The sequence below is a fragment of the Desmodus rotundus genome, chromosome 3 (genome assembly GCF_022682495.2).
Source record: "Desmodus rotundus isolate HL8 chromosome 3, HLdesRot8A.1, whole genome shotgun sequence".
Classification (NCBI taxonomy): domain Eukaryota; kingdom Metazoa; phylum Chordata; class Mammalia; order Chiroptera; family Phyllostomidae; genus Desmodus; species Desmodus rotundus.
Genome location: NC_071389.1, coordinates 114,098,789 through 114,113,554, shown reverse-complemented (window position 1 = coordinate 114,113,554; position 14,766 = coordinate 114,098,789). Strand labels below are relative to the sequence as shown.

The following is a 14,766-nucleotide window of genomic DNA, read 5'->3' as shown; positions in this document are numbered from 1 at the left end:
GGAATGGCACAGGCTGTCTCAGACAAGGAACCCCTGCGTCCAGCCTGTCTGGCATTCCCACCCTGTTGCAGGCATTTGCACAGTACTTCACCCAGCCCCAGCTCACCAACCTGGTACTGACGACCATGGAGGAACTGAGCAGCAGCAAGGCCCAGTTGTCTCTGGCTTCAGCCCAGTTGATGAGTGCTGTCATCCAGGAGCGAGGAAGAGACGTGGAGAAGGTAGTATGGTGCTGTGGCAAGAGCTCCACCCTGAAAGTCCAGAGCCCTAGGCTCCACCCCTGGCTCTTCCACCAAGCAGCCAGGAAGCTGTGGCCAAGTGCTTCTCCTCAGCTGGCTTTAATTCATTGAGCCCTAAAATCTAGGATTGTGCTACATTTTCTTTGTGGTCACAAGAAGCTGTAACATTGTAATTCTGAGCTTGTAACTGCAGTATCTCCCATCTGGGTGGCCGATTCCTCAGTTAATGACAAAGATGTGGAGGAGTGTAGGCATTGTTGGGGGATTCACCCTGATTCCTTGGGGTGTCAGGGGGCCTAGACTTCTGTGAAAGGTAAGGCCATGGACTGCAAAAAAGCAAGCTCATGGAATAAATGACTTTTGCATAATTTTTTGGGGGGGTAACATAAAAATGAGAAGGTTTAGCATTTAAAAATGTACATTTTCTACTTCACTGAAAAAAATATCCTTCAAAGTGGGGTCAAATAGGGCAATTCTCTTAAGTGGCCACCATTCCACTTATATGTGACATGCTTGGCCTAGGTAACAGAAATGGAAGTACACCATGAGGGTGTCCTTGGAGAACTAGAATGCAATGGGCTTCCCAAAGGTCCATATACTAGAGATCAGAGGGCCAGGTGAGAGCCCTGTGGCCCTTCCACATCCAATACCACTGTGCCTGCTGTCTCAGGACTGGTCATGGATCTCAGCTGGGAGGGAAAGGCCTGAAGTGTCTCCAGAGCTTTTTTTTTTTTTTTTTTTTTTTTACATCAGAAGTTATATTCAGCTTATATTGATGCTCTGTTTTCCACAATTTGTTATCAGGCAGACTCAAACAGTTTGTTCTCATAATTCTTTATCAGTACCTCATATCTAGCACATATCATTAATCACATCTTTTTGCATTCCCTCTGGAGGGTCTTGTGTCCCCTGGAAACCTGGGAGCTCCTGTCTGGACTTCAGGGCTACGGGCAGGCAATGGCTATAGTGGGCTTCTGGAATTGTTTTTGTGGCCCTTCTGGTCTGGCCTCTGGTACCCACAACTCTGCCTTGAGAAATGAGTCACTGACAGGATTCTAACTAGGTCCCTTGAGCTTGAGGAGATGGTAGACATGGAGAAGGAAGGAAGGAAGTCAAGAAGGAACAACTGAGGTTCTTCTGGCTCTACCCTTTAGGTTGAGGAGATCGTGGAGGGCATCCTGGAACGGCTCAAATCCCAGCTGGAGCCCAGCACAGAGGAGGAGACCCTTCAGTCCATGTGCTTGCTGGCGGGCAACCAGACCCACACTGTGGTGCCCCTGCTGCTCAACAAGTCCCTCCCTTGGGACAGGTACCTCTCCCACAGCTCAGAAGTACATCCTCCAGCCCTGCAAACCCTCCTTTTCTCCACCCCAAGCCTATGACAAAAATCTCTGCACTGGCATGCTTTCTCTTGATGCCAGTCAAACTTCGTGTTCCCTGACCAAGTCCTCTTGGGCCCCCTCCCCCTAGAACCTGAGAACTGGCCTTTCATAGGCCTGTTACCAGACTAGTCCTAGGAACATGGCCCCCAGGACCCATGACATAGCTGTCTCTGTGTCCTGCAGAACCATTTTGGGCCTGTGGAAGGTGTTTGGCACCCAACGAGAGACCACCATCAACATCCTGCAGCTTCTCACAGGCATTCTGGAACAGCACTGCACAACTGATATGAGAGAGATGACCCCCCAGCATGTGTTGGTGAGCATGAGAGAGGAGAGGGGACTGAGGAATCACTGGGCCTTGGGAGCAGATCTGAAGATCAAAGGGCACCTGCAGGGTGGGGGCAGGTGACAGGGAGGGAAAAAGAAGAGTGTGTTAACACTGGTCTCGCTAATGCTGTATGTATGTGGACATGGATGTCCAGGAAATGCATGATGTAGAAATGGCAGAGATCAGCCCCATTTCATAGACAGGGAAACTGATGTTTAGAGTTAATCAGGTTTTTCTATGTCTTGGTTTTGGGGCAGGCACTCATTTTTTTCTGGAGCCTGCCCAGGGGGATGGAGGGTGGCAGAGAAGGAGGTTTGGTTACCTGAAGTTGGGTTGGACAAATTATGCCCCAAATCATTTTCTGTTGAAAATTTAGAATTGCTTCCCTTTTGTTTGTATGTAGGTGAATGAAGAGAGAGCAGATTGCATGTGCATGGCTCCTCATTATCCCAGGGATGAGCTGTGGGCTGTGAGTGTTTGGGTGTCCTTTGGGCAGTAAGAAGTGGGGAGGGCTGGACTCAGTGTGTGGGATAATAGGACCATCTTGTCTGAATCAGGCCTAGTCAGTTCTGCTTCCCTCCTTCCCATGTGTCTTCCCCCCAGGCGGCCTGTGCCTTGTATGAGATGCTGTCTGGGACCCTGTGCCAAGACTCCATTCATGAACTCTTCCCACAGCTCTTGGTAGCTGTGCTGTGTCATCTCCACTGGGTGATTGACAAATATCCTTCCCTGGAGGTTTTCTACATGGAGAATCAGAGCCCAGGGAAGGAGAGCAAGGTCTTTAACCCAGTTTGGTAAGCCTAACCCCATGTGATGGAGGAATGGGACTGTTAAACTCCAGAGGGCCCTGGACAACTGGATGCTGAGAAAGAGATGCTGTGGCACCCACACTGATATTCTATCTACTTATTGGTGTCAGTGTGGCAGCATCACACGCTGGAATGTCCTCACATATTTTCTACTTTCTCATTACTCCTTTTCTTTCATGCTATGTTCAACTGATTCACTCATCTGTTCACATCTATGTTCATAACTCTGCATGTGAATAGTTTCAATTAGATGGTGAATGACAGGGCAAGACTTCCCCTGTGTCATTCTCTCCATGCAGTTGTGGCCATTCGAATCTGGGCAACCTCTGGCTGAGCTTTGTCACTAGTTGTGCCATCGTGTGCAAGTCACTACTGCAGTTTTCTGCAGTAATGTGGGGGTTGGGCTCCTAAACAATTGGTTGTCATACCTCTTTCTAAATCCTGAGGGTATTTGATTTAAGTGCAATCTTATATAAAAAGTAAAAACAAATAAAGCAAGTAAGCAGAGACATTCGGATTAGATGGCTGTGGTGGTGAAGACATATCCTAACCTTTCTATGCCATGGAGAGCAGAATGCAAACAACATGCCTCTCGAATACCTCTGTTGCCTCTTCTGTAAGACTCTGTGGTTTCATGAGCACCGAAGTTGAAGGCGAGCAATTAGAGGTGGATTTCAGAGAGCTGTGGATTGTCAGAGGTGGAAAGCACAACCCACCTAGCTACCAGATTAGGGAGCTGTCTCCTGGCTTGCCAGCATAAGGATGAAAACTAGGGCATAAGACCTTAACCATCCATCTGTCCCTTTCTTTTCCCAAACCCCGTGATGCCTGGCCTTCAGTTGTGCCTTGGAGGTGCTGAAGTTGCTGCTGACAGCTGCTGGTGGTGGAGTGTTGGCTGACACAGAAGAGCGGAAGTGCTGGGAGCTTCTATGCAACTCTGAATTATACTACTTAGGGGTCATAGAACTGACAAGGTGGGGACCATTTTCCCAGCAAGCCTCATACCACTCTTGTCCCCTATCCCAATTTTCCAGGGCCCAGCACTCAAACACAGCAGCCTTTAACCTTCCCTTCCTCATCCCAGACCCTCACCACCCACGCTTCCCCTTTCTGTACACAGTGTACCTTTGCCCCATCCCCACCCTGCCCACCACCCAGCCCCCATCCAGCAACTCTTGAGTTCCCCTCTCCACCCCAGTGACATTGTGAAGAACTGTGAGCCAGCCATTCTGCAGCAGATTCTGCACCATGTGGAGAACCTCCTCTGCAGCCTGGATAAAAGTCAGAAGATCGTGGCGAGGAGCATCTATGCAGAGGTGAAAGCCTGGGGAGAGGACCCCAGCAATAGCCATTCATTTCCTGCAGCTGAGGAACATTTAACATAAATGTTAAATAACTTGCCCCAGAAAGTAGAAAGAATAGAATTGAGCCATGTAAAGTCGTGGTTCCTTGTCTGTCGCTCCAGAAGCCTGGTTAAAAAAGGGAGGGAAAGCCTGGGGAGGGGAACAGCAGCTATAGTCTCTCCAGAGTGATCCTTGGATCCCAGTGTCTGGCCCGTAATTCAGACCTTATCAGCATCATCTTCCATGGCCTTAGTCTCTACCCCATGTGTACAGATCTGCCCCATCTCTCAACTAGTTACAACCTTAACTGTGTGTGGGGCCCGAGGGAGGTCTGAGGGAGATAGGGGTACCCATGACTTTTCTCCATCCACAGCTATAGTCTCCTTGCTCCCACAGCTCCTCAGGCATGGATCAGTAGCTGAGAATCTGGAGCAGGACTTTGCAGGCAATCTGTCCAGTTGGATCACGGAGCCCGACCTCATCATCAAGGAAATCGGGCTCCGTGGGCTCAGTAACCTAGCACTGCACCCAGGAAAAGTAAGAATGGGGTGACCCAATGGGAATCAAGTCTCCCAATGATTTAATGTACCTCCTTTGGGTCTCTTACTCTAGGCTTACTTCATTCCCTACCCCCTCATTCTAGGGCAGTACAGCATCCAGTCTGTAGACTTACACAGCCTGGCTGTCAGGCCTCCCACACACCCTGAGCACCAGCCTTTCACATCCCAGCGCATCCAGCCCCTAGATCCCATGTCTGTTTCTCTTAGGCACCATCTCTTTTCTCACATAAATCCTTGTCCTCTAAGTGTTGCATGATACCCTGGTGTAAGTGATCTGTGCCTTCTTCCAAATAGTCAGAGTCTGTGAAGAGCCTGCTTCCCATCGTAAAAGACCTCCTGAAAGATGAGTGGCGAGTGAAGGTACAGGCGGTGAAGGTCCTACATAACATCACCTGCCAAGCAGAGAGAGAGGACATCAAGCTTATGTTTGGCAGTATCGCTGATCCACTGCGTGCACTCATCAATGATGTATGGGCCTAAGTCCTTGAGAGTAGTTGGGTATAGTATGGGCTGGAGCTACAGATGGACCATTCAAGCTGAATTAAGGATTCTGCGGCAGGGCTATGGGACAGTGGTGGAAGGCGGACATCACTGAGGGGCAGAAAAAAGGAGACATGACTACTTGAAGCAATGCATTGGACAGGCCCCAAATTCATCCACTATTACATACAGATGTGCCTAGCACACACTCATCCACTCCTCTTTTGGCACTAGCTCTCTGAGGCAGACACTGAAGGAAAAAAAGTAATTCTGGTATGAAATTGGTTCTGACTCCCAGGATCTTCTGCAGACCTGAAGAGTGTGGAGAGAGCTCATGACTTCTAGCCTCCTTCCAAACAACACAGGGACCCTAGAATGCTAGGAGCCTGGTTACAAGAACTCAAAGGCTCAGAAACCTGAATTTCCCAGAACAGTACCTATTCTCTCCACATGTTATCCTCCTTACAGGACATGGAATTTTGGAGGTGATGGGACTTGACATCAGAGATGCATTCTCACAGTGCTCCTGTTCTGGCATCTATATCTTTTCAGGTTTTGAACCTTGGATTTAAATTATTTTTGTGTCACTCTCCTTATCTCTAGAGCTTGGACACTCACTCCATGCTGGCAGGGTCAGCATCTGATTCATCTATATCTCAGTTACTTCTAAAGTCCAACACCTATATTTGACTTACCAAACTCAAAGACAATCTTTTCCCTTCATGCAAGCAATGAAAGGACCTCAGAGTACTTTAACTCTGATTACACCCTCCAATTTTATATATTGTTGTTTAGTATTTTAATTTCACATTCTTTTAAAATCTCCAAATTTAGTCTTTTATGGCATCATCATTATTGTTGTTGTTTTACACAGTCAATACTTATACATTTTGCCTCTATGTTTACATATGCCTTGGTTTGACTTTTCCTTCTCATAGCTTTTGCCTCCCTTCTACATTATCTTTTCTTTCTTTATGGCTTCTTCAGTGAGGGACTGTTAATAGTCAATGTGTTCAGTCTTTGTCTGAAAATGTCTTTTTTTGTCTCACATTTGTCTTTTGTTATCATCAGTTTAGGATGTGTTGGCATGAATTTCTTCCATTTCAGCCTGTTTGGGGTTAACTGAATTTCTTGAAATATTTATGTCTTTTATCAAACTTGGAAAGTTTTTCCCCATTATTTCTTCAAGGCTTTTCAGCACCATATTCTTCCTCCTCTCCTTTCAGGAGTTTGATGACAGTAATGTTGGACCTTTTGTTCTTGTCCAGTAGGTCCCAAGATTCTGGTCATTTTCCATCATTTTTCTCTGTGCGTATCAGATTGGCTAATTTTTATTGATCTTTGTTCACTGACTGCTCTGCCATGTCTGTTTTGCTATTTAGTCTACTAAATTTGCATTTCTCAGTTTAACAATTTCCCATGGTTTTTCTTTATATTTCTTCTATTTCTTTGCCGAGGCTTTTATTTCTATATTCATTTCAAGGGTGTTTACTGTTCCGTCTTGGAGTATTTTGTATATAAGCTTCTTTAAGATTTATATCAGATGATTCCAACATCTGTTTGGTCTTGACTGGCATATCAGTGGTCTTTTCCTATATTAGTTAAGGTTTTCCTGGCTCTTCACACATGGAGTCATTTTTTATTGCATCTTTTAAATATTAACTTACCTGACTTTCGGTCTCATTTAAATCCTATGGGGCATTCCAGTATTTTGTTTTAGAAGGCAATTGACTGGTTTATGTTCAGGCTGCAGGTTGTGACTAGCTTCTGTGGGTACGCTGTGATTTCAGTATCAGTGCTGAAATTGCCATTGCTCCTTGAGTTTTCACTTGCCGAGGCTTCTCCTCCTTCTTAAGCTCCCTGGTTTTACAGTTCCTGGGATACTTTTTCCCCATTGTTTGGTCAGAAAGATTGGGCTTTAGTTACCCTGCAATGGCAGCCACGTGTGTGACTGTGCCTACTATTGAACCAAGTGGCATGAGGGCAGAGAGAGGAATTAAAGCACTGGGGGTTTGTCCATCGTCTTGGCACCTCAGCTCCTTCAAGTGGAGAGTAAAATTTCCCTCCCTGAGAGTTGGGCTCCTATAGATTCCCACTGGGGCTTTTGCGGGGTGTGCAGCATGAGGGAACAGGGGAAGAAAAAGTAGTGAGGGATTTCCCCCCTCTCTTGGGGAACTGTGAGTTCCCTTTCTGGCTCCTTAAGGTTAATTGGAGGGCTTCTCTTGGAGTTGTCTGTCTGGCCATCGTGTATGCTTCTTAATTTATTGCTAGGTATTTTATTTTATTATTTGGTTTATTGGTTTATTATTTTATTTTATTTATTTTTTTTATTTTTTTATTTTAGGTGCAATTCTAAATTGGATTGTTCTCTTAGGGTATCTTTCTGATAGTTACTTACTGGTATATAAACTGTAACTGATTTCTGAACATTTATTTTGTAGCATGATACTTAACTGAATTCATTGATCAGTTTTAGATTTTGGGTTGAATCCTTATGGTTGTCTATACAGAGTAACATGTTGCTTGCAAACAATGACAGTTTTATTTGTTCCTTTCCATTTGAATGCCTTTTACTTCTATTTCTTGTTTGATTGCTGTGGCTAGTACCATGTTGCCTAAGAGTGGTGAAAGTGCACATCCCTGTCTTCTCCTGATCTTTTAGTTTTTCCCCTGCTGAGTTTGATGTTAGCTGTGTATTTGTCATATTGGCCTTTATTATATGGAGTTATTTTCCCTCTATTCCTACTTTGCTGAGAGTTTTTCATAATTGTTGCTGAATTTTAACAAAATGCTTTTGCATCTATTGATATGATCATATGACTTTTATACTTTGTGTTGTTTATGTGGTATATCATGTTCGTTGACTTGGGGATATTGTACTATATTTGCACCCCAGGAATAAATCCCACTTGATCATGTTATATTATCTTTTTAATGTATTGTTGAATTCATTTTGCTAATATTTTTTGAATATTTTTGCATCAGTGTTCACCAGGGACATTGGTTTATAATTTTCTTTCTTTGAACTGTCTTTATCTGATGTTAGAGTCAGGGTTATGCTGGCCTCATTAAATCAGCTTGGGAGTCTTCCTTCCTCTTGAATTTTTTGAAATTGTTTGAGGAGGATAGGTGTTCTTTGAATGTTTGTTAAAATTCACCTGTGAAGCCACCTATCCAGGGCGTTTCTTTGTTGCGAGTATTTTGATTACTACTTTGATTTTGTTGGTTAAAACTGGTCTGTTCAGAGTTTCAGTTTCTTCTGGATTCAGTTTTGCAAGACTGTGTGTGTCTATGAATTTATCCATTTCTCTAGTTTGTCCAATTTGTTCTCATATAGTTACTCATAATATTGTCTTATAATTCTTTATATTTCATAGTGTCACTTCTGACTTTTACTATTTCATTTATCATTTTATTTCTTTGGGTTCCCTTTTTGAGGGGGTTGGTTAAAGGTTTATAAATCTTGTTCACCTTTCCAAAGAATCTGCTGTTCAAGGCATAAATCTTCTCCGTTACCTTTCTAGACTATTTCATTTATCTCTCTCTAATCTTTATTATTTCCTTTAGTCCACTCCCTTTGTGCTCTGTTGTTCTTTTTTCTAGTTCCTTTACATGTAATGTTAGCTCATTTATTAGAAACTTTTCTTGTTTTGTTTTAGAGGTAGGCCCCTCCTGCTATGAATATTCCTCTTACCATTAATTTTCTTGTTTCACCTAGATTATGAACTGTGTTTTCTTTATTTTCCCTTGTATTCTTTTCTTTTTAATCACTTTTTTATTAATGTTTGAATACAGTTGTCTCCATTTTCCCACTTTTACTTTCCCCTGCACCATCCACTCACCCCTCCCACCTTCAATCCTACTCACCTTTGGCTTTGTCCATGAGTACTTTATACATGTTCCTTGATGACCCTTTTACTTCTTCCCCCCATTATTTCCCTCACTACTACTCTGTGGTTACTATCACTTTGTTCTTTATTTCAGTGACTCTGATTATGTTTTTATTGGTTGGTTGTTCTGTTAATTAGGTTCCACTGATAGGTGAGATCATATGGTATTTGTCTTTCACCACCTGGCTTACTTCCTTAGTATGATGCTCTCCAGTTCCATTCATGCTGTTGTGAAGGGTAAGAGCTCCTTCTTTCTTTCTGCTGCATAGTATTCTGTTGTGTAAATGTACCACAGTTTTTTGATTCAATGATTTGCTGATGGGCACTTAGACTGCTTCCAGCACTTGGCTAATGTAAATCGTGCTGCTATGAACATTGGGATGCATAGGTTCTTTTGAATTAGTTTTTCAGGCTCTTAGGGTATAATCCCAGCACTGGAATTGCCAGGTCAAAAGGAAATCCCATTTTTAGTTTTATGAGGCAATTCATACTGTTTTGCACAGTGGCTGCACCAGTGTGCATTGCCATCAACAGTGCACTAGGTTTCTTTCACTTAGCATAATGCTCTCCAGTTCCATCCATGCCATTGCAAAGGGTACAAGCTCCTTTTTTCTCTCTGCTGCGTAGAATTCCATTGTGTAAATGTACCATAATTTTTTGATCCACTCATTTGCTGATGGGCACTTAGGTTGCTTCCAGTACTTGGCTATTGTAAATTGTGCTGCTAACAATAGCCACAGGGGAGTGGGGAGGGGATAGTGGGGAGAGGGGTCTATAGGAGCTACTATAAAGGACACAAGGACAAAATCAAGGGGGAGGGTAGAGGTGGCGGAGGGAGGTGGGACTGGCTGGGGTGGGGTGGAGGGAAGGGTAGAAAATGCAGACAATTGTAACTGAATAAAAATAAATAAATACATTTTAAAAAACAACCCCCCCCCCAAAACAGTACACTAGGGTTCCCTTTTCTCTCCAACCTCACTAGCATTTGTTTGTTGATTTCTTTATAATGGCCATTCTGACTGGTGTGAAGTGGTATTTCATTGTGGTTTTAATGTGCATCTCTCTGATCCTAGTGATGCTGAGCATCCTTTCATATGTCTCTGGACCCTGTTTATGTGCTGCTTGGAGAAGTGTCTGTTAAGGTCCTTTGCCCTTTTTTAAGTTAGACTGTTTGTCTTCCTGGAGTGGAGTCATATGAGTTCTTTATATATTTTGGAGCTCAAACCCTTGTCTGAGCCATCATCGTCAAATATATTTTCCCATACCGTGGGTTCCTTTTTCATTTTGTTATTGTTGTCTTTAGCCATGCAGAAGCTTTTTAATTTGATGAAGTCCCATTTGTTTATTCTTTCCTTTATGTCCCATGCTCTAGGGGACATATCAGTGAAAATATTCTTGCATGGAATATCTGAGATTTTCCTGCCTATGTCCTCCTCTAGCACTTTTATGTTATCATGACTTATATTTAACTCTTATATTTGTCTGGTGTTTATTTTTGTATATGGTGTAATTTGGTGATTGAGTTTCATTTTTTTACAAGGAGCTGTCCAGATGTCCCAAAACCATTTGTTGAGGAGGTTGTTTTTGCTCTATTTTATTCTTCTGCCCCCTTTATCAAATATTAATTGACTATACTGACTTGTGTTTATTGCCAGGCTCTCTATTCTGTCCCGTTGATCTATGTGCCTATTCTTATGCCAATACCAGACTGTTTTGATTACAGTGGGCTTCTAATACAGTTTGATGTCAGGTATGGTGATCCCTCCTACTTTGTTCTTCTTTCTCAAAATTGCTGTGGCTATTCAGGGTTGTTTATGGTTCCATATAAATTTCTAAAATATTTGTTGTATATCTGTGAAATATATCATTGGTATTTTAATAGGGATAGCATTGAATCTATCGATTGCTTTGGGTGGTATGAACATTTTGATGGTGTTAATTCTTCAAAGCCATGAACACGGTATATGCTTCCATTTATTTGTGTTTTCCTTAATTTGTGCATTCTGTGCTGTGTAGTTTTCTGAGTAAAGTTCTTTTACCTCCCTGTTTAGGTTTATTCATTGCTACTTTATCTTTCTTGTTACTATAGCAAATGGGATTTTTTCCTGATATTTTCAAAAAATGTGCATAGATTTATAATTTTTATTTTAATAATTTATTATTATTTTTAAATTTTTATTGTTATTCAATTACAGTTGTATGCCTTTTCTCCCCATCCCTACACCCCACCCCAGCCAAATACCCCTCCCTCCCCCACCTCGTCCTTCCCCTTGATTTTGACCATGTGTCCTTTATACTAGTTCCTGTAATCCACTCTCCTCACTGTCCCCTCCCCACACCCCACTGGCTATTGTTCTTAACTTCAATGTCTCTAATTATATTTTCTTTGCTTTTTTCTTTTGTTGATTATGTTCCAGTTAAAGGTGAGATCATATGGTATTTGTCCCTCACCGCTTGGCTTATTTCACTTAACATAATGCTCTCCAGTTCCACCCATGCTGTTGCAAAGGGTATAAGCTCCTTCTTTCTCTCTGCTGCATAGAAATCCATTGTGTAAATATACCTTGGTTTTTGGATCCACTCATTTGCTGATGGGCACTTAGGTTGCTTCCAGTACTTGGCTATTGTAAATTGTGCTGCTATGAACCTTGGGGTGCATAAGTTCTTTTGGATTGGTGTTTCAGGGTTCTTAGGGTATAATCCCAGCAGTGGAATTGCTGGGTCAAAGGGCAGTTCCATTTTTAGTTTTCTGAGGAAATTCCATACTGTTTTCCACAGTGGCCTCACTAGTCTGCGTTCCCACCAAGAGTGTACTAGGGTTCCCTTTTCTCCGCATCCTCTCCAACACTTGTTTGTTGATTTGCTTATGTTGGCCACTGAGTGGTGTGAGATGGTACCTCATTGTGGTTTTAATGTGCATCTCTAGATGGCTAGTGATGCTGAGCATCTTTTCATATGTCTCTGGGCCCTCTGTATGTCTTCCTTGGAGAAGTATCTGTTCAAGTCCTTTGCCCATTTTTTAATTGGGTTGTTTGTCTTCCTGGAGTGGAGTCATGTGAGTTCTTTATATATTTTGGAGATCAGGCCATTGTCTGAGGTGTCATTGGCAAATATGTTTTCCCATACTGTTGGTTCTCTTTTAATTTTAATGCTTTTTTCTTTAGCCATGCAGAAGCTTTTTATTTTCATGAGGTCCCATTTGTTCATTCTTTCTTTATGTCCCTTGCTTTGGTGGCATGTCTGTGAGGATGTTGCTGCGTGGAATGTCTGAGATTTTCCTGCCAATGTTTTCCTCTAGTACTTTTATGGTGTTACAACTTATATTTAAGTCTTTTACCCATCTTGAATTTATTTTTCTGTATGGTGTAAGTTGATGATCGAGTTTCATTATTTTGCATGAAGCTGTCCCGATCTCCCAACACCATTTGTTGAAGAGGCTATTTTTGCTCCATTTTATTCCCCTGCCTCCTTTGTCAAATATTAATTGACTGTACAGACTTGGTTTTATTTCTGGGCTCTGTGTTCTGCTCCATTGGTCTATGTGCCTGTTTTTATGCCAGTACCAGGCTGTTTTGACTACAGTCTGGGAGGGCCTTGTAATACAGTTTGATATCAGGTATTGTGATCGCTCCTCCTTTGTTCTTCTTTCTCAAAATGACTGCAGCTATTTGGGGTCATTTATGGTTCCATATAAATTTCTGAAATATTTGTTCTATATCAGTGAAATATGTCATAGGTACTTTAATAGGGATTGCATTGAATCTATAAGTCGCTTTGGGTAGTATAGCCATTTTGATGATGTTAATTCTTCCAATCCATGAGCATGGTACATGCTTCCATTTGTTTGTGTTTTCCTTAATTTCTTTCTTCAGTGTTGTGTAGTTTTCTGAGTACACATCTTTTACCTCCTTGGTTAGGTTTATTCCTAGGTACTTTATTTTTCTTGTTGCTATATCAAATGGGATTTTTTTCCTGATTTCTGTTTCAGCAGTTTCATTGTTGGTATACAGGAATGCCTTTGATTTCTGAGTATTGACTTTGTATCCAGCTGTTTTGCCAAATTCATTTATTAGGTCGAGTAGTTTTTTTTGTGTACTCTATAGGATTTTCCATGTACACTATCATGTCATCTGCAAACAGTGACAGTTTCACTTTCTCCTTTCCAATTTGGATGCCTTTTATTTCTTTTTCTTGTCTGATTGCTGTGGCTAGGACTTCCAGTACTATGTTGAATAGGAGTGGTGAGAGAGGGCATCCTTGTCTTGTTCCTGATTTTAGTGGGAAAGCTCTAAGTTTTTGCTCGTTGAGTATGATGTTGCCTGTAGGTGTCTCATATATGGCCTTTATTATGTTGAGGAATGCTCCCTCTGTTCCCACTTTGCTGAGTGTTTTTATCAGAAATGGGTGCTGTGTCTTATCAAATGCTTTTTCCGCATCTATTGATATGATCATGTGATTTTTGTCTTTGCTGTTGTTGATGTGATGTATTATGTTTATTGATTTGTGAATATTGTACCATCCTTGCATCCCTGGGATGAATCCCACTTGGTCATGGTGTATGATGTTTTTAATGTATTGCTGGATGCAGTTTGCCAATATTTTGTGGAGAATTTTAGCATGTATGTTCATGAGCGATATTGGCCTGAAGTTTTCTTTCTTTGTTGTGTCCTTATCTGGTTTTGGGATTAGGATGATGCTGGCTTCATAAAAAGAGTTTGGGAGTCTTCCATCAGTTTGGATTTTTTTGAATAGTCTGTGAAGGATAGGGGTTAGCTCTTCCTTAAAGGCTTTGTAGAATTCTCCTGTGAAACCATCTGGTCCAGGGCTTTTGTGTGTTGGGAGTTTTTTGACGACTGCTTCAATTTCATCAGGCGTTACTGGTTATGTTCAGGCTTTGTACTTCTTCCTCATTGAGTTTTGGAAGGTTATATCTTTCTAGAAATTTGTCCACTTCATCTAGGTTTTCAAATTTTCTGGCATACAGTTCATAGTAATTTCTAACAATCCTTTGTATCCTGGTGGTATCCGTTGTAGTCTCTCCTCTTTCATTTCTGATTGTGTTTATTTGGGTCCTCTCTTTTTTCTTGATGAGCCTGCTTAAGGGCTTGTCGATTTTGTTTATCTTTTCAAAGAACCAGCTCCTGGATTCGTTGATCCTTACAATTGTGCTTTTAGTCTCTGATCTTGGTTATTTCCTTCCTTCTACTTGCTCTGGGTTGTCTTTGTTGTTGTTCCTCGAGTTTTTGTAGGTGTAGGGTTAGGTTGTTTATTTGAGCTGTTTCTATTCTTTTTAGGTAGGCCTGTATCGCTATAAACTTCCCTCTCAGGACTGCCTTTGCTGTGTCCCATAGGTTTTGGATTGTTGTGAGTTCATTTTCATTTGTTTCCAGAAACTTTTTGATTTCTTCTCTGATCTCAATTTTCACCCATTCACTCTTTAATAGCATGCTATTCAATTTCCATGCTTTTGTGTGTTTTGGGTTTCTTTCCTTGAGATTTGTTTCTAGTTTCAGTCCCTTATGGTCATAGAAAATGGTTGATATGATTTCAATTTTCTTGAATTTGTTGAGGCTTGTTTTGTGTCCTATCCTGTGGTCTATCTTTGAAAATGTTCCATGTGCATTTGAAAAGAATGTGTATTTTGCTTCTTTGGGATGAATGGCTCTCTATATATCAGTTAGGTCCATTTCATCCATAGCCTTATTCAATGCCACAATATCTTTGTTGATATTGTG

At 41.9% G+C, this 14,766-nt stretch overlaps 1 protein-coding gene across 1 annotated transcript in view; it reads left to right on the top strand.

Moving 5' to 3' along the window:
• Nucleotides 1-14,766, top strand: part of LOC139440760 (maestro heat-like repeat-containing protein family member 1) — an 85,977-nt gene that overhangs the window by 59,144 nt on the left and 12,067 nt on the right. The window contains exons 28-35 of the mRNA XM_071220789.1: nt 72-221; nt 1,394-1,548; nt 1,805-1,937; nt 2,553-2,743; nt 3,598-3,732; nt 3,957-4,074; nt 4,498-4,638; nt 4,956-5,129. Coding sequence (XP_071076890.1) covers nt 72-221; nt 1,394-1,548; nt 1,805-1,937; nt 2,553-2,743; nt 3,598-3,732; nt 3,957-4,074; nt 4,498-4,638; nt 4,956-5,129 — 1,197 coding nt within the window. The remainder of the gene's footprint in view (nt 1-71; nt 222-1,393; nt 1,549-1,804; nt 1,938-2,552; nt 2,744-3,597; nt 3,733-3,956; nt 4,075-4,497; nt 4,639-4,955; nt 5,130-14,766) is intronic.